Source organism: Lepidochelys kempii, chromosome 18 (assembly GCF_965140285.1).
Source record: "Lepidochelys kempii isolate rLepKem1 chromosome 18, rLepKem1.hap1, whole genome shotgun sequence".
NCBI classification, from domain to species: domain Eukaryota; kingdom Metazoa; phylum Chordata; order Testudines; family Cheloniidae; genus Lepidochelys; species Lepidochelys kempii.
Genome location: NC_136397.1, coordinates 19007827 through 19027104, shown reverse-complemented (window position 1 = coordinate 19027104; position 19278 = coordinate 19007827). Strand labels below are relative to the sequence as shown.

General features: G+C 40.6%; 1 protein-coding gene across 10 annotated transcripts in view; it reads right to left on the bottom strand.

Moving 5' to 3' along the window:
• Positions 1-19278, bottom strand: part of PRKCZ (protein kinase C zeta) — a 158768-nt gene that overhangs the window by 115805 nt on the left and 23685 nt on the right. For 9 of the 10 annotated variants that reach the window (XR_012155570.1, XM_073316898.2, XM_073316904.1 and 6 more), the window contains one exon: positions 18717-18767. Coding sequence is in view for 9 of the 10 variants with exons in the window: in XM_073316898.2 (XP_073172999.1) it covers positions 18717-18767 (51 nt within the window). In the remaining variant the exon portion in view is untranslated. Of the gene's footprint in view, positions 1-10385; positions 10712-18716; positions 18768-19278 lie in introns of those variants that run through there. The other variant, XM_073316906.2, reaches the window with a different exon arrangement.

The window sequence follows — 19278 nt, the reverse complement described above, 5'->3', positions numbered from 1 at the left end:
TCTCCTCCACCACCCTTCCTGGGCTACCTTGGTAGTTATCCCCCTATTTGTGTGATGAATGAATAAAGAATGCATCAATGTGAAGCAACAATGACTTTATTGCCTCTGCAAGCGGTGATCGAAGGGAGGAGGGAGGGTGGTTAGCTTACAGGGAAGTAGAGTGAATCAAGGGGCGGGGGGTTTCATCAAGGAGAAACAAACAGAACTTTCACACTGTAGCCTGGCCAGTCATGAAACTGGTTTTCAAAGCTTCTCTGATGTGCACCACGCCCTCCTGTGCTCTTCTAACCAGCCTGGTGTCTGGCTGTGTGTAACCAGCGGCCAGGCGATTTGCCTCAACCTCCCACCCCACCATAAACGTCTCCCCCTTACTCACAGATATTGTGGAGCACACAGCAAGCAGTGATAACAGTGGGAATATTGGTTTTGCTGAGGTCTAAGCGAGTCAGTAAACTGCACCAGCACGCTTTCAAACATCCAAATGCACATTCTACCACCATTCTGCGCTTGCTCAGCCTGTAGTTGAACAGCTCCTGACTACTGTCCAGGCTGCCTGTGTATGGCTTCATGAGCCATGGCATTAAGGGGTAGGCTAGGTCCCCAAGGATAACTATAGGCATTGCAGCATCCCCAACGGTTATTTTCTGGTCTGGGAATAAAGTCCCTTCCTGAAGCTTTTGAAACAGACCAGAGTTCCTGAAGATGCGAGCGTCATGTACCTTTCCCGGCCATCCCACGTTGATGTTGGTGAAACGTCCCTTGTGATCCACCAGTGCTTGCAACACTATTGAAAAGTACCCCTTGCGGTGTATGTACTCGCCGGCTTGGTGCTCCGGTGCCAAGATAGGGATATGGGTTTCATCTATGGCCCACAGTTAGGGAATCCCATTGCAGCAAATCCATCCACTACGACCTGCACATTTCCCAGGGTCACTACCCTTGATATCAGCAGATCTTTGATTGTGTTGGCTACGTGCATCACAGCAGCTCCCACAGTAGATTTGCCCACTCCAAATTGATTCCCGACTGACCGATAGCTGTCTGGTGTTGCAAGCTTCCACAGGCCTGTTGCCACTCGCTTCTCAACTGTGAGGGCTGCTCTCATCTTGGTATTATTGCGCCTCAGGGTAGGGGAAAGCAAGTCAAAGTTCCATGAAAGTGCCCTTACGCATGCGAAAGTTTTGCAGCCACTGGGAATCGTCCCAGACCTGCAACACTATGCGGTCTCACCAGTCTGTGCTTGTTTCCCGAGCCCAGAATCGATGTTCCAGCGCATGAACCTGCCCCATTAGCACCATGATGCCCACATTGCCAGGGCCCGTGCTTTGAGAGAAGTCTGTGTCCATGTCCTCATCACTCTTGTCACCGCGCTGACGTTGCCTACTCACCCGGTTTCACTTTGCCAGGTTCTGGTGCTGCATATACTGCTGGATAATGCATGTGGTGTTTAATGTGCTCCTAATTGCCAAAGTGATCTGAGCAGGCTCCATGCTTGCCATGGTATGGTGCCTGCACAGAAAAAAGGAGCGGAACGATGGTCTGCCATTGCCCTGATGGAGGGAGGAATGACTGACGACATGGCTTACAGGGAATTAAAATCAACAAAGGGGGTGGCTTTGTGAGAAACTGAATGGCCCCCTCAAGGATAGAACTCAAAACTGGGTTTAGCAGGCCGTCGATTTCACAGAGGGAGGGAGGAGAAAATGAATACAAAACAAATCTGGTCCATTTCTTGTTTTGAGCCACTTCATCTATCTTCATACATCTTGCTGGCAGCAGACTGTGCAGTACGATCGCTAGCCATCGTCGTCTCCTGGGTGCTCAGCAGAAGACTGTGCAGTATGGACTACTGGCCATCGTCTTCTGTTGGCTGCTGATTAAAAGACTGCGATTGAGTCCTACCGGCAGTGTACTATGAGATGAAACTTAAAAGGGAAATGACCTGGCTGAGTCACTCCCATGTTTGCACAGGCGCCCCTGACCTGATCGAGGTCGGTTAAAAGAGTACCCAGGACTACGTTGACGACGGCTACCAGTCATACTGCACTGTCTGCCGCCAAAAGGCAATAAACTGCTGCCGTGTAGCAATGCAGTACCGTGTCTGCCAGCACCCAGGAGACATACGGTGACGGTTAGCTGAGTGGGCTCCATGCTTGCCATGGTATGGCGTCTGCACAGGTAACTCAAGAAAAAAAAGCGCAAAACGATTGTCTGCCCTTGCCTTCATGGAAGGAGGGAGGGAAGGGGGGCCTGAATCTGTACCCAGAACCACCCACGACAATGTTTCAGCCCCATCAGGAGCTGGGATTTCTACCCAGAATTCAAATGGGTGGCGGAGACTGCGGGAACTGTGGGATAGCTACCCACAGTGCAATGCTCTGGAAGACGACGGTTGCCTTGGTACTGTGGACACACTCCGCCGACTACACGCACTTAGAGCATTTGTGTGGGGACACACACAATCGACTGTATAAAAACACTTTCTACAAAACCGACTTCTATAAATTGGACCTAATTTCGTAGTGTAGACATACCCTCAGATATCACTGGGTTTTGTCCCCTCTTAAAAATATTTCCTTTCCTACGTTCAAATAGAAAACAATCAGCCCCACAGTAATATGCAAAGGAAATTAGTGAACATGCTTCGTGTTCTCAAAGAATTGGAAATGTAGGACTGGAAGACATCTCAGTAGGTCATCTAGCCCATTCCCCTGAGGTTCATTATATGATTAGGTCTCAAAAGAAATCACTTTCTTCAGTGGTCTTACATGTTTAAATTAGAATACACAGAATAACTTTTATACCCTTATAAGTGTGAATTTTAAAAAGTTATGGGCCATATCATGCTATCCATTTTTAAGCAGAACTCCAAGTGAAATCAGTGAGAATACTGCTGAAAAACTGATGGCATAACGACATTCTGAAATACAGTTCTATGACCCTGATCACCTCAGAAGTTTCTACAGAATAAAAAAAATAATTTTCCTGCTCTCTGGGGCTGGAAACATATCCAGTTGCAAAACCTAAAAACTGATCAAGGATCCATACTGTAGACCATTAGTCTATATACGGTTTCTAATATGAGCCAATACTTTGTCTAGACAATCAAGTTTGTATTTTTAATTTTTATAGCACCTAGAGCAATGTAAAGAAACACTGAATAATGACTTATTGTGGACTGTTTATGCTTCATTTTCCAGGGTAGGAAGAAAAGTGTAATTTTGTGTTTACTTTGATATTTTAATGATTGTTTGGTAGACTTTTATTTAAAATTGTGTTTTGGTTACTAAACTTCAGCAACCAGCAATGGAGGTTTCTCAAGTTGCATACAGAATTGTATGTTCTCATTACAATTTTGTAAAAAACACTGATATATAATTTAAAAGACTGACTTATATTGTGCATTGCTATTTCCTGCAGGGTTAAAGAGTTTGCTATGGAGCTCAAATATTCTTCTGGAGAGGCATCTAATATGATAAAATAAAGAACCAGACAGACAACTGTGCCAAGAAATGGCTTTAGATTACTTGGATGTTGACTTACCAAAAGTAAGTTGCTTATGGGTCTACTGTTGTGTCTAAATGCGCTAGGATTCAGAGATTTTAAATAGACCACTTAAGTATACGAATTACTTATCATACCTTACTCATGCTAAAAACTACGTAAGCAATAGCCAGAGAAAATGTAACTTGTTTTCTGTGCATTATGCTAGTAAGCAAAAATTATTACATTGTGAAGGATTTAAATATAGAAGTCCTCTCTTTCCCACTGCAATAAGCAGAGACACAATTGGTAATGCATCAGCAAAAGGAGAAGCATATCCTTATCATCCAGCCAATTGTTTTAATGATTCTCCTCACACTAGCCCAGCGGTTCTCAAACTGTGGGTCGGGAAGTGGGCCCCGACCGCATTTTAGCAGGGTTGCCAGGGCTGTCAAACTTGCCGGGGCCCAAGGCTGAAGCCAAAGTTCAAGCCCCACTGCCCAGGGCTGAAGCCCTCAAGCTTTGGCACCCTTCCCAGGGCAGGGGAACTCAGGCTTCAGTCCCTCTTCCTGAGGTCTTTTAGTAATTTTTATTGTCAGAAGGGGGACATGGTGCAATGAAGTTTGGGAAACCCTGCTCTAGCCAAAAAAAGGCTAAAATTCTGGAGTCTATTAGCAGGAGTCAAGTATCTCACAAAAGCTTATGCCCAAATAAATGTTAGTCTTTAAGGTGCCACCAGACTCCTTATTACCAGGAATCTTGTATGCTATAGCCTGCATTGGTGAGGCTTCAGCTCGAGTACTGGGTCTAGTTCTGGGCACCATATATTAAGAAAAAAGTGGACAAATTGGAAAGAGTCCAGAGAAGAGCAACTCAAATGATAAAAGGTTTAGAAAACCTGGTCTATACGGAAAGGTTAAAAAATTGACAGGTTTAGTCTTGGAAAAAAAGACTGACAGCATATTTGAAGACTAAGGGCTGCTATAAAGAAGAGAGTGATCACCTGTTCTTCATATCCACAGAAGGCAGGACAAAAAAAGTTATTAGCAAGGAAGATCTAGGTTGCATATTAGGAAAATCTTTCTAATTATAAAGATAGTTATGCATTGGAATAGGCTTCCAAAAGAGGCTGTGGAATTCCCATCATTGGAGGTTTTTAAGAACAGGTTATGGCAGGGGTGGCCAAACTTACTGACCCTCCAAGCTGCATACAATAATCTTCAGAAGCTTGAGAGCCGGGATGCGCCTTCCGGGGCTTGGGACTTCAGCCCTGCGGGACGCACCTTCAGCCCTGAGAGGCCCCAGCAGGCACAGAGACCCCCATCCCTGCTGGGCAAAAGCCAGACATGCTGCATTGAGGGGGGGGGGGGCAAGCATGGCCATGTGCAGTCCTGTGCTGCCCTCCCCCCCCCCCCCCCCATTTTTGACAAGATTTGCTGGCCCCTTTCAGTCAGGCAGAAGGCAGGACTGGGCTCAGCTGCTAGTCCCAGCTGGGCAGGACAGGACTTCCTCTTCCCCTGCACAGCATCCAGGGCTAAGTCAGACCCACCCCCAGCTTTCTCCCCTGGCCCCCCACTTACTGCACCCATTGCTCCTCAGCAGCAGGGGCAGGGATCCCGGGGCAGGGAGCTGCTCTCCCATCCTCCCCCCCTTGAAGTCAGATGCCCTCATTCCCAGATGCTCCTGCCGAGCCTTACCTCCCCATACACCGAACTCTTCCACCCCCCGATTAGCCCCACTTCACTGTACCTGGCCCACCCCAACAAGCCACCTGCACCCAGACACTCACTCCACCAAGCCCCAACCAGCTGCATATGGACCCCCCACACCCATACTCCCCTGCTGAGCTCTATACCCCCCACACTCAGTTCCCTCTGCTGAACCCCAACCACCTTCACCTGGACTCCCCTGCAGAATCCCATTACCACTGCACCCAGAACACCCTGCCCCCCAAACCGCTGTGCATATAGATCCGCCCCACACCCAGATTGCCCCACACAGAACACCTCTCAACCCACACCTGGATCCCCTCCACACTTGGATTCTATGTTGCTGAGCTTGCCTGCCCACACCTGGTGTACCTGGCACAGAGGGGCAGGCCCAGTCCTTGCACTGTGTCAGGGTTGGATGCAGCCTCACCACTGAGCTTGTGTCCTGGGGGGACCTGCACAGTGATCTCCCACCTCTGTGCTGTCAGTGGCCTGGGCCATGTTGGAGCCCCAGTGCCATGCTGGAGCCTTCTCATTTATTTGGGAAATAAAAGTAGCAGAATTTTAAAATATTGTGCAGAATTTTTAATTTTTTGGTGCAGAATGCCCTCCGGAGTACTCCCTGCAACTCCAAGCTGTTTGCTGCTACCTCTCCCTGCAGAACTAATAGCTGGGAGCTGAAGGGAGGGGCAGCTGAGGGTAAGGGGTGGAAATGCCTGTGAAGTGTGTGATTCAAGCTGTTGGGGGGGGGGAGGGGGACCTTTAAATTGTGCCCCTCCCCCACTCTCAGTAGGCACCAGTTGTCTCTGAAGCCCCTAGCCCCACCACAGGGCAGAAAATAGGGACTTATGGGGGGGTCCAGGAGCTACACCAACTGTAAGAGAGACTCATGCAGCTCAAAAGCCATGGCTTGGCCACCCCTAGGTTATGCAAATACACATCAGGGATGGTTTGAGGTATACTTGGTCCTGCCTCAGCACTGGGGGGTGGGGAGAAAAGACTACAACTGGACTAGATGACCTCGAGGTCCCTTCCAGCCCTACGTTTCTATGATTATTTTGCTGCTCAAATGGGTGTTATTTTGCCCAGGTACATAAAACTTGCATTGATCTTCTTTGCAGCTATATCACACTGCAAGTTCTTGTCAGGTAACTCATGTAATCTGAATACAGGATGCCTTGCACAATGGAAGAGATTCTATAACAACTCACCTTACTGTTAGTACACCAATAGGCAGGAAAAGCTACTTTTAAAAGGACTTAGTTGAAATTAAAACCAACTTTGTACAGGCATTCATTCAGCTATTATATTTTTATCAGGATTTCTGTTCTCATTTCAGACACTGGACTAGAAACATTCAATCTTTGACCTGCACTCTAACTTAAACTAAACTGCTCACAAGATACCTCAGCATGTAACTGGATTCTGATTTTTTAAAAACAAGGAAAACTTTTAAAAAATATTAAACTGAAATTATGAATTTGTATTGGGCAGAGTTCTAGAAACTGTACATGACTTTCTGAAGTAATATTTGTGTGGAGTCAAGAACTTGAGAGCACTAAAATTTAGCTCTAACAGTCTCCCTCTGTGTCCTCAAACTGTCTCAGTTTCCTCACCTCTGAAAAGGGGACAATATTTATCTACTTCAAAAGTATATCATGAGAATTAGCTAATATTTGTAAAGTGATGTGAAGAGGAAAAACTCTATTAAAGCCCTACATATCCAAATGGCAGTTAAATCTCTTCTGTAACAGCTAAGATATTTTACAAGCTTATTCACATATCCATAGAGTGTTTTGGACGAAGTGGCTGATGTGATGATACATAGGTTCTAATAGCAAATTTAATACCACCACCCGCTTAAGTTTTTATGATATTGGAGGAGTATCAAACCCTAACCTAAGAGAGTGATCTGTCAAGTTGTCTTTCTGATGGTTTCTCAGACTTGCTTACAGTCTAGCTTATGGAATCTTGTGTAACTTTTTTATCCACTTTGTGGAACAGAAGGTGTAGAAATTAGCATGTTTTTCCCCCTCATATTAAAATTTTGAATCACAATCTGAAGATCTAAAATAGTTGTAAATTATGTTTAAGACAGTGTTTCCCATACTTTTGAAAGATGATCCCCCTTCCACCCAAGTTCACAAAAAATGAAACCAGTTGCACCATCCTGGCAACCTCACCATATGCTACTAGAGACCTAGATCTCTTAATCTGCATATATTCTGTGCTCCCTATCCACCTCCCACATACACTTTGGAAACACTCCATAGAGATTCATAATGTGACCCTTCCTCTCCATTAAAGCATTTAAGAAAGAACAGTGAAGTAGTTAACAGTATTTCATTTAAAGTCTCATCACTTGTCCGGGAGCTTGAAATAAATGGGGAAGTTCACACCTCTCAGAGATATTGTTTCAGGCTCCCTGAAAAAATCAACTGGACATCTCTGCAGCACTTGCTTCACATTTTGAAGATTTTCTTCACAACCACAAACAGCTAGTGACTTTTTAAAATGGAAGCTGAAAATCTGGAGAACAAAGATTTGTCTGTACCTGCCCCAATCCCCATTAGTGAAAGGGCATAAATCAATTGTCTCAAAGTGTGGGTCAAGAACACTGCACCATTTATTACATTCTTGTTTATGATTTGCTTAGTGGTGACTATGAGCTCAGCATTTTACAAACACAGATAAAGAGGGCTGTACTAAACTCTTTAGTATTATCATTACACTTCTCTTTATCCCCAGCTAACAATTCAAAAAAACATTTATGGATGTGAAGTATTAGTGCTGGAATCTAAGAGACCTGAATCAGGTACTTCTCTGGTCAAACCCAGGCTTCTCAACTCCCTTCCCTCCCAATAACTAACCAAGAAAAAGGAGTTAAGTCCTAGACTAAAATAAACATTTCTAATCTGTTAAGTCTGGCAAATATACATGTTTAACTACTTTAGAGCAACACCTCCATACTTCAGAATTGCTCACTGATTTAACAAGCCTACAATTAGTTTCCTTCTGAAGGATTAAATGCTATACAAGTCTCAGTCAGCAGCAAATTCTTTAATGGTCAGTCATTTGCAGAAACTCATTTCAGCTTCACTTCTGCAATCGTCTCTATTTCCAATTAGCCAGGCCTAGAATCCCAGTTTTTTTTATACACAGATGCATATATGCACAGAGAGCAATGTAACATTGGCCTTCGTGCTTGGAAGACCCTATTCATCTTATCCAGAGGCCTTTGGATGTTCCTGTGGCTTAATATAAAAAGTTATCAAGATCTAAAACATGTAATGGAGCAGCTGGTTTTAAAAGAAGACCTTCAGACCAACAAGATATCCTTTAACAACTAACCTTGAAATTGTCATTTGGAGGGCTGATTATACAAATCTCGTTATAGACACTAACAAAACAAAAAAAATGCTTTAACAGGTCTAACAGATTAGTAATCATCTGTTGGGGCCAGTGAGTCACCCAACCAATACTCACTACTGTGATCAACTTTGTCAATAACTCCTTCCAGCCAAAATGAACGTCTAGATTTAAGAGACTGCTGCTATCTACCTTTATGGATAGAGTGGTTTTGGAAGATGGGGAAATTGAATTGAGAGAAACTTAGGAGGGAAAAGGTTTTTAAAGCCAAGTGACACTTCGCTATGTAGCTATTGTTTATATCTTAAGTTATTAGAAAGAAACAGAGAAAATGAGAAAGAAGCCAAGTCACCCAGTTGAGCCCTTAAACTAGTTTCACTGAAGCTTCCCTTATTCAAAATACTTTTCTGTTTATAACTTATGGACTGAAATGAACACATCTGGTAAGTATCTAGCATTATAAACTAAAGAAAAGAGCAAAAATCAAAATAAAATATGAGCTTTGAAATCTCACACCTACATAGTCATTAAAAACCCTGAAGCCATTGGGGGTCTTTCAGTTTTAATAAAAATCAAAGCAAATTTTGGAATTAAATAATTCTAACCAAATAAATAATTGACTTAAACCACAATTCTTGTTCTTAAAGTTTACCACCCCTTCGGCAATCTATATTTTAATTTCTCATAATCTACATGAACTGTATGCAATAAAAAGCACGTGGTACACATTAGCAGGATGGAGGCAGAGATTTCAGACATTCTTGAGAAACTATCACACAGCTCTTTTAAAATCTTGAGCAAATTTTCCTTTCGAACAAGAAAAACAGTTTAGTTTTCCCCTTCTGCCATTTCAACCAATAAAGAGCTTTTTTTATTAAATTAGTTTCAAAACAGATGAATTACCCAGTGCAATCCAAGCTATGTCTTCAGAGTTGTCTCTATGGTCGCAATAGTTCCTTTCTTCATTGGGGGATGGGATTGGTTCACGTGCTCTGAATAACCTAATCATTGCTGCTAATACAGTAACAAATGAAGGGAAAAACCTGTCCTTGTGAGCTAGCACAATATTTACAGGCCACACAACTGTCGCAACCAACCTTTTACTGCTATTTTGTTGTGCTAGGCAGAACATACAGCAAAATTATATGTTCAGATCTAAAATAAATTTACAAGCCAAGATACTAATTAGATTAATAAAATACCTCATTTAACCTTAAGACACAATGGGGGGGAGGAGTAACTAAATCAAAAGCCAACACCAAAAAAAATTGAACCCCCCTCCCCCCCAAAAAAACCCACCAAAAACCAAAAACATCCATGACAATCTAGTCGTTTTTAAAAAAAGGGAGGGGGGGGAAGTTCAGCAAAGATCACCATCGATATTCAATAACAAACATTATCAATGTGCTATCATGGTAATGCCATAGGCACCAACATACTACTGTATAAAAATGCTATATCATATGAAAAGCTTTAATCAAAGTGAATTGTCCCTTTCATTGCTCTATTGAGAGAAAAAACAATGGCAAGTGAAATCATTAAAATCCATTAGTATTAACTATCCAACATCAAGATACATTTTTTATCATTAAACAGAATATTGATTTATTCAGATGTAGCAATGCAGAACAAAAAAAAAGTGTACCAGCACATTTCTTCCCGTAACATTAAGCAAAACACTAATTCAAAACAAATATTTCATTATTCAACAATTTAAAGCAATTCACTTCACTGCAAAATGAAAAAAGGCCTTTGCTAATTTAAAGATTTACATCTTCAGAGCATTGTTTTCAGTCTTATAATAAATAGGCCCTAAACACATACCGTCAGGTTTTTTTGGATACATTTCCTTCATTAATCTCCCTTATTTTCAGCGGCATCACTCATTCTACATACTCCTATCGTCTGTTCTCCTAAAATTGATCACCAAAAAAATCCAAGTCTTTTCACTCCAATTTTGTCAACATTTCTCAGAGCTCTTTCAGCCACATCCCTACACACGCAGAGGCACCAGTAATATCTGTATTTGTAACAATCTATGGTTGCAAAGGAGGACTGTAGGAAAAGCAACTACATGATAACCAAAATGCTGACTTCTATTATCTACTGCACCACATGCACACACATACTGCACCAATGGCTTCAATTCATAACAGCAATAGCAATGAAGGTACATAAAATCTATAGAAGACGTGCATTACTCACTGGGTTTTATTCTTTTGCTTCCTCAGCATGTAATTCTTTATGCTTTACAATGCAGTAGGTTTGAAATGAAACAAATTTCCCTTTCCCTTTTTTCCACTGATGCTGCTGTTAGAATACCACTAGACACCAGGACAATAGGCAGGATCAGCCTGAACATTAAGAGCAAATATTTAATGGAAGACTGGTTATCCTGTTCTCTCCCTTTCACATCTCTGCCTCATGTATCCAGGCACGGGTGGTACTGGCTCCCTTGGGAGGCTGTAGCTAGCAGCTGAGGCACAAACTAAAACATGGCATGGACATTAAGGAGCTGATGTCACCAAAAAAAAAAAAAACCCCAAAACAAACCACCACACAAAAAAAAACAGCCCCATATATTTCTGCAGTACAACTCAACTCTGACAAAGAGCTCTCTGGAAGATACAAATGAATAAGAAAACAGTGGCAGTATAACACAACTGTGTTTTGCAACACAAAGGAATACCAAAAATGAAAACAGTACCAAAAAAAGCCTGACTCAGTGCAGACAAAAAAATGGGACCACAGAGTGATAAGAATGCCACTCAAATCTCATTTTGCATCAAGACAGCAGCACGTCCGTAGCTTGTGGGCAAAAACACCCACAAATTTTATAACAATGTTTAACATCAAATCTGAAAGAAGAGGTGACTTACCAAAAAAATTAAAATACATGTAAAATTTTGAAGACTGGTCTAATATATACAGCTCTGGAATGTTATTAAATATGGGAGGTTTTTTTGAACTAAGGAAATCAGTATCCGAGGCTCCAGGCCAATAGGTGCTAGTAATACCTAGGGAAGGACAGGTTACATTCAGTATCTGGAAAGAGATACAAGCTGTTTTAGACATTCTGCCACCTCACCCATGTAGCAGCACTGCCATTCTGATTCATGTGAAATTGAGTAACTGTCCTGCTGAGGGTAAAAGGTATCATGGTAACAGCAGCAGTACATAGGGAGTAAAGAAGTCAGGTCTGCAGGAAAAATCCCAAAAGACAGTGTAGATGGGTCATTACAAGTTCAGGAGCTAGAGAACTGTGTATCCTATTTTACATTAGGATGCTGCTGCCTGGAAAAAGATGGCTTCTTCAAACACACCCAGAAGAGAAACCTTTGATTAATACTACTCCCCCCCCCCAAACAAAAAACTGTCTGTTCTTCAAATGCAGGGTAAAATAGAATTCAATAACTTTTCCTGAACACTACTTGAATTGCAGTTTGAAGAAGGGGATGCAAACAGCACTGAGTTTAAGTCACATTCTTTAAAGTTTTGCTCACTGAGACAACCTTTAGTACATCCCATCTTTTCAGGAGTTCCAGGTAGACTGCAATCATACTATTCTATTTCAACATACCGTACACCACCGCAACATGAATACAGAACACTCTAAATAACAAATATTTTCTGCCATCGTTAGAGGTAGTTGTAGAGGGCAAAAAAAATTTAAACAAAACAAAAGTCACATCATATAAAAAGCCACTTCAGAATATTACAGAACACTATAAATAGGTACTTCATAACCTAATATCAATGACACAGAGCAAAGCACTAAAAGTTAGATTGATTTGGAGATTCAACTGATTGTTCTTCATATGCTCCATTCCAAAGTGTCCATAGTTTTGTACAAATTGTAAAACACACAGTTTGTACTGACAGATTGATAATATAAGTGGGTAGCCTATTTTAATTTAGTGGAGAATTTTTTCACTTGTCCATGCAAATAATTTGAGACAAACCTAAAAAAATCTTTATTTATATAGTTCAATTTAAATAGGATATGCTGTAAATACCAAAAATGTTTTTTAAAATGATTTAATATAAGAGAATACCATAAAGATATATTGTAAGATAAGAATAAAAGATAAAAAATTGAAACAAATCAAATACTTAAAAAACTTGTAACTTTCTACTCCAACATTGCTCATAGCACATTTTGCATGCAGTAAAACTAGTAGGCAAATGTAAACTCATTTTACTATGGATTTTGAGAAGTATATTTTAAGTTTAACTTAAAATACTCTTCAGAGTAACCCACTTTCACCTCATATCCTTTAAATAATCAAAATCACCAATATCAATAGCACTTTGAGTATAATTATATAATGACGATTCTAGCTGTATTCATGCAGCTAACAAGCAATACTGAACACATCAATTTATGCTAAATTAATTAGTGTTGATACAATCTAATATCTCAACACCATAACAATATGGAAACAGTCAAAACTAGTTCACAGTACCAGGTGTCCACTCAGGTCCCATAACTGCAAGAGACAATGTGTACAAAATTCATTCATTACATCTTTAGAAACCTGATTGCAAATCCCTTACCAAGCACATCCTACTAAACAGGCTTTTCAAACAAAGTATGATTCAACAAGATTACTAAAACAGCACAAGAATGAGCATTCTACATACCAACAGGGAAACGGGTCAACTGAATTATGTATCTCTACAGATTAATATAGTTTATAATATGGAGCAGTACAATCAGGACAGCTATGAGTTAATGTCCTAAAATATCCAAGTTACTTTAACTGAGATCATGTTAAATTGGAACACATCTCTAACATGCCATTTAATATTTGCACATACTTTGTTCACTTCCACTTTCTCCCTAAAGGTGTTCCAACATTATCAGATTAAACCAATGCTCTTTTTACAGTTTATATTAAATTAACAACCCAGTACTACTGTGATTTAGAAGAACCCCTAGAAACTCAAAGCCTCAAATTACATTTGGGAGGGATTAGGTGAATCAAGGGATGTCACTGGTCTGAGACAAGAGGTGACCAAAAGTTACCATCTATTGGCTGTTCAATGGCCCAACACAATGAGTTGATGGTGTCAAGTCAAATTTAGTAGAAAAAGGTGTCCACATCACAAAAAACATGAACCCAACTGACACTCTCAAAAGTCTACAGTGGAGGCCAAGGACTGAATAGACATGAAAAGTGAACAGTCTTCTCACCTCTAGAGGTCACGCCTCCAAGACAGAGTTAGCTTGCAGGAGGGAAGCTTCAACAACCACGCCCACACTCTCACCTGTTCTGTGGACAGAAGATTTTAGTCACCTTTCAGTCACACTCAAGGGCAAAGTGCAGCCCTCCTCTTCCATGATCCAATGAACTCTTTGCCAGCATAAGTGATGTGCCGTTACATACGGCAGAAGAAACAAGGCATGAGCAGCCAAAAGGTATTAGGTAGAAGACAGTCGAGACTGCTGCAGCCCATGGACTCAAGCAGCCTCTGAAGGTCCAGCCGCCTTTGGAGATTGGAAGAATTCTTCTCTCTAGCATTAGCTCAGTGCCCCACCTGGCTTACTCAGGCCAGGGATTGAGCAGCACTGGATTTGAACCTAAATTCATTTACAACAGTAATCTCTTCAGCCTATTCTTCTGAGTCACAACAATGAAGGAATTAAGCTTATGTCATGTTGAAAATAATTTTAAAAAAACAAAGGAAAAAATGGTAGTAGGCAATTCCTCTCTGAAAAGTTAACTGTAGAAATGGAATTGTGATTGCTCATATTTATTGTGTTTCAGTGACTAGGTTAAATTTGCTCAGCTTACAAGTGTATTTTTTTTCCAGCATTGCAAACTTATGTCTATACAGCAGCTGGGAAGAGCAATTCTCAGCTCAAGTAGACATACACTCTAGATGGCGTGCTAAAAACAGTGTGGCCACAACAGCACTTCAGGCAAGACACCCGAGTACAATCCCACCTGACCTCCTGCATACATATCTGGGCAGCTAGCCAGAGACCCATGCTGCTGTAGCCACACTGACTTTCAGAGTGCTAGCTTGCATGAATCTAGCACGTCTGTCTATTAGAGCTAGGAATCCCATCTCACAGCTTCTGTGCAAACATTCTGCCTGGGGTGGGAGGGATAGCTCAGTGGTTTGAGCATTGGCCTGCTAAACCCAGGGTTGTGAGCTCAATCCTTGAAGGGGCCATTTACGGACCTGGGGCCAAAATTGGGGACTGGTCCTGCTTTGAGCAGGGGGTTGGACTAGACGACCTCCTGAGGTCCCTTCCAACCCTGATATTCTATGATACCATTAGTCTAGGATCTGAAAATCAAGCTAGGTTCTTTCAGGTTGACAAAGATTATGTAATCAAAAATTTAGTTAAATTGATGATATGCCAGCAAGAACAGAATCCAGCTCACACACACTCATATTTTAACTGGATCTGCAGTGCTAACAGCAGATAGAAAGTAAAGTGACTGAATAGACACAAGGAACATATCTATTGAGAAAGAAAGTGCGATTTTTAACTTAGTTGTATGTAGTGTAGTTGTAACCATGTCAGTCCCAGGATATTAGAAGAACTCTGAAGAAGAGCTCTGTATGGCTCAATAGCTTGTCTCACCAACAGAAATTGGTCCAATCAAAGGTATTACCTCACCCATCTTCTCTAATTTTTAGATAGTGACTTTTCAGATCAGAATCAGACTTTACATTTGTTTAAAATTCTCCCCTGATGTTTCTCTCTTTAGGTAACTGTCTCTTCTTCAGGTTAGTTAAGGTAACAGCTTACTTTGTGTTATCATACTTTAGGGGCAAACAATCTTATTTGGGATTAGTACTAATCTGGATTGGTACAATTTGGAATTTCTTCTTACCTGTGCTCAACAATTATTTCACAAATAACCTTCATGCTGAATTTGAAAAAACGTAGTGATCTTCTGGAACTATCAAAAAGTCAAAGCAGCTCAGTATGTTCCAGTTGATGGGCTGTACTAATAGAACCATGACTTGTCAGTACTTTAATTTTCAGGACACCTGATGGTACACAAATCAGTGGTCTATGAAAAAGGAAAGCACTTTAGAAATATCTAACTTTGAATTAATCCAGACTGAGTATTGGTTTTCGAGGGCTGATGAGGGGGAACTGAAGCAGAAAAAGGGAAGTGACTTGCTCAAGGTCACAGAGCAGTCCAGTAGCAGAGCTGGGAATCAGCCCCAACATTCCTAAATCCCAGCTCTTAGTCCATGCTGCCCTTGGCTTTTCTGTACTGAGGCTCCGAATGCATATTTTGCAAAAGATTATTAAACAACGATTGCATGAAAAAATTCTTATATCACTTGAAGAGCCCTTCATGTATGTCAGCTGAGGGATTTACTTATTTTGGGGTCTGTTCCAAAACCTAGAGAAGCCAATGGAAGTCTTTCCACGGATTTCAGCTCTGGCCATAATTGGCTTCATAAGTCAATTATATTCCTGTTCCTTGGTTTCTTTACAATAAGATCTATCAAACTACTGGAATTAGTAGTCTTTAATTTCAGTGTCCTCTGTTTGCAGTGAACTGGATTGTTTTTCGGGTAACGTGCAGTACAAATCTCTGCATGGTTCTGTAATTTCAGCCGGCTCTTTATTGGAATTCTTCTATCGCAATGTGTAAATACAAGGGATGTCCATTAGTTCACTATCACATTGTTAATGTCTTCCAATTTTTAATCCTACCCAAGACTAAAAAACATTCTTAGGTGGTGATGAAAGAGCCCTGACTGAATGGTCCAGACAGGTCTGACTTTGCTTGTTTTACCAATAATTGTATAGTAACAAACCAAATAATAAAAATCAACTATTGGCTGCTTGTTCAGAGATGACTGCTTCAACTGGGGATTGATAATGGAAAACAGCAATACTTACCTAAATCTCTGGTGCCAAATTCTGCCCTGGTTGGTAATGGTAGAGTGCCAGAGCCATTCAACAGCTGTCTAATCAGCAAAACAATCCATCCTGGCCCATCGGAACGCAGTCTCCGAGGTCAAGGATTGCATGGACATGGATACTAATCTGCAGACCTTAAATGGTCACTACTAAAATAAGTTGGAGGCAAAGCAGCAAGGAAATGCACACAAGCTTTAACTACCATTACATATGCTGCACTATAGATAACAGATTCAGTTTCCAGCGGTGTATGTAAATGACACCTTTCATGAGCACCAGGTTCAATTTAGGAAAGAACTGCTAAACTCAGATGTCAGAATAAATAGTATTTAAATTATACAACTTGCAGCAAGAATATATCTTGGGCTACAAGCACATTATCTGGAGTGGTCAGATGATGTTTTCACCTAATGAAAATGGGTAACATGACCAGAACTTTTTACAACTGGCAAATCTAAAAGAGACATGACATTAAGTTAAAATGCCCATAGAATTTCAACATACTGTTCAACATGAACACAAATCTAGCACTTCAAGATTAACCTTCAAGGGAAAATGCAGGCCTCATTTTCTTGCACCGCCAGCAGAGTGCATTACATGATACAGTGAAAGACGACTATTGACTATTTCATCAGTGAAACTGGAGAGAAACCAAACAAGAATTAAACCTCCATAGATACACAGGAGAAAAAAATCTTGCACAACTAAGAAAAATAGATCAGGTATGATGTCTTCACTATCTGGGAATGAGTGCCTTATAACTATTGAGATAGAATTCTCCTCACGTAGACCATTCCACTGCATCCCAAAAAGGGACACAAGACCATCTAGCAATCCGGATGTTTTACACATTTAAAGTGATTTAGGTTTTCTGAAACCTAAAGAAAGTGTCTAAAAGAAAACTATTTTTTTGGTACTACCAGAAATTTACAATACGGAAGAATCTTCAAGTTTTATATATAGGACATGTTTTGTACCTTACCCAAAGTTTCTTATTCTGATTGTTAGAACCTTGTTGTAATTCAGATAGAGCCAATAAAGACAACTCCCAGCCAAATATCTGACTTTTACAAGGCCATCTTTGATGCACTGCAGCTCAACAATTAAGAAATCTACTCTACCTTGCTCCATTTTCTACAGCCCAATAGAAAGTAAGACTAGATCAAGATGGTTCTCAAAAAACAGACCCATATTTTAAATCCTGTATTTATATATGGGAGAACAGAATTGTCCACATTATCTTAATTATATGCAACTGGCAAAAAGTATCACATTTATGTGCACTGCCATGCTTTTTTGCATGAATCAGAATATTGCTTTATATTCCGAGACTGTGAAGCAAGTGAATCAAAATAGCATAATTTTACGTTCCCAAAAGTTTTTGTTACTTGACTTATTCTGTCAATTTGCCTTTACAAAACAAATGTTTAGGAATATTCTTCTCTAATGTATTAGTTATCTATAATGGTAGTCATTAGTGGTGGTCATTCAACAATAGTTGATTCACAGTGGTACCTGAGAAACAGCATTATGCCTGTATACTTAAAGATTTGAAAGATGACAAATATCCTGTGAATATTTAATTGAAGATAGCTCTGCTTGCTACCCTCCACTCAGTCTTGCACATTTGGTATTTATTAGCAGCACACACACACAAAATATTTCTGAAAAATAATCTATTCAGAATCAATCCCTGCTATCAAAGCTACAAACCTTGCACTTGTAGATAAGACTAAAACTTTGACCTATAATTACCAGTCATTTGTAATTGCCTTTAGATCTTATGAAGATGCACAGTTTGATTGCAAACAGGAGTGCCAACTGTATAGGGTGACCAGACAGCAAGCGTGAAAAATTGGGATGGGGGGGTGGGGGGCAGGGAATAAGAGCCTATATAAGAAAAAGCCCCAAATATCAGGACTGTCCCTATAAAATCGGGACATCTGGTCACCCTAAACTGTACCAGTATGTCAGTCTATTTGATTGTTAAACCACTTGGTTGTATTTATTGTAGTTTTAAACTATGTCAGTTACTGGAAACCAGTATTAACTCTTATTAGCATTAAAAATGCCACCAGATGCTTGCTCCTTATTTTTTATATTCTAAACAATCCTTGCACAGTTATACATTTACCCTTTTCCTAATTATATATCATAAGCTACTTCAAGTAAGCAAACATCTCTTACACATATGAATCAAAAATTAAGACAATAAGATAAAGAGCAAAGCCAAAAGACATAGTACTCACTGTCTTCTCCTGGACATGGCATGCCTGGTTTCTCTGGAATGCTGGGGAAAACTAAAACAAAAACAGACACTTATTATTGAAGTAATAAATTACTTTATCTAAAACAATTTTTGGAAGATTAGATTTTTTTCAGTTCTGCTCTGAGAAACAACTGGTTAAACCAGCTTCTTATGCCACGATCATAGAATCAATTATTCTAGCAACACCACAGTATGCTGTACATAGGGCCTGACTTAAAGCCCACTGAATCACTGGAAAGTCTCCCATGGACTTCAATGGACTCTGGATCAAATCCCTACACAGCATCTTTCATTTACGGATAGCAAAGAAGTATATAAACATGAATTAACCCATTCAACACCTTTATGAGATGAAGACGTATTATCCCTGTTTTATAGTTTGAACATAAACACAGCAAACTAATGATATGCCCCAGGTTGAACAGGAAGCCTGTAGGAGAGCTAGAAACAGAACCCAGATTTCCCAGCTTCCAGCACTGTGCTTTCACCATTGCTCCAAGGTCCTCTTCACTACAATGAAGACCATGAAGCACATACTTAAA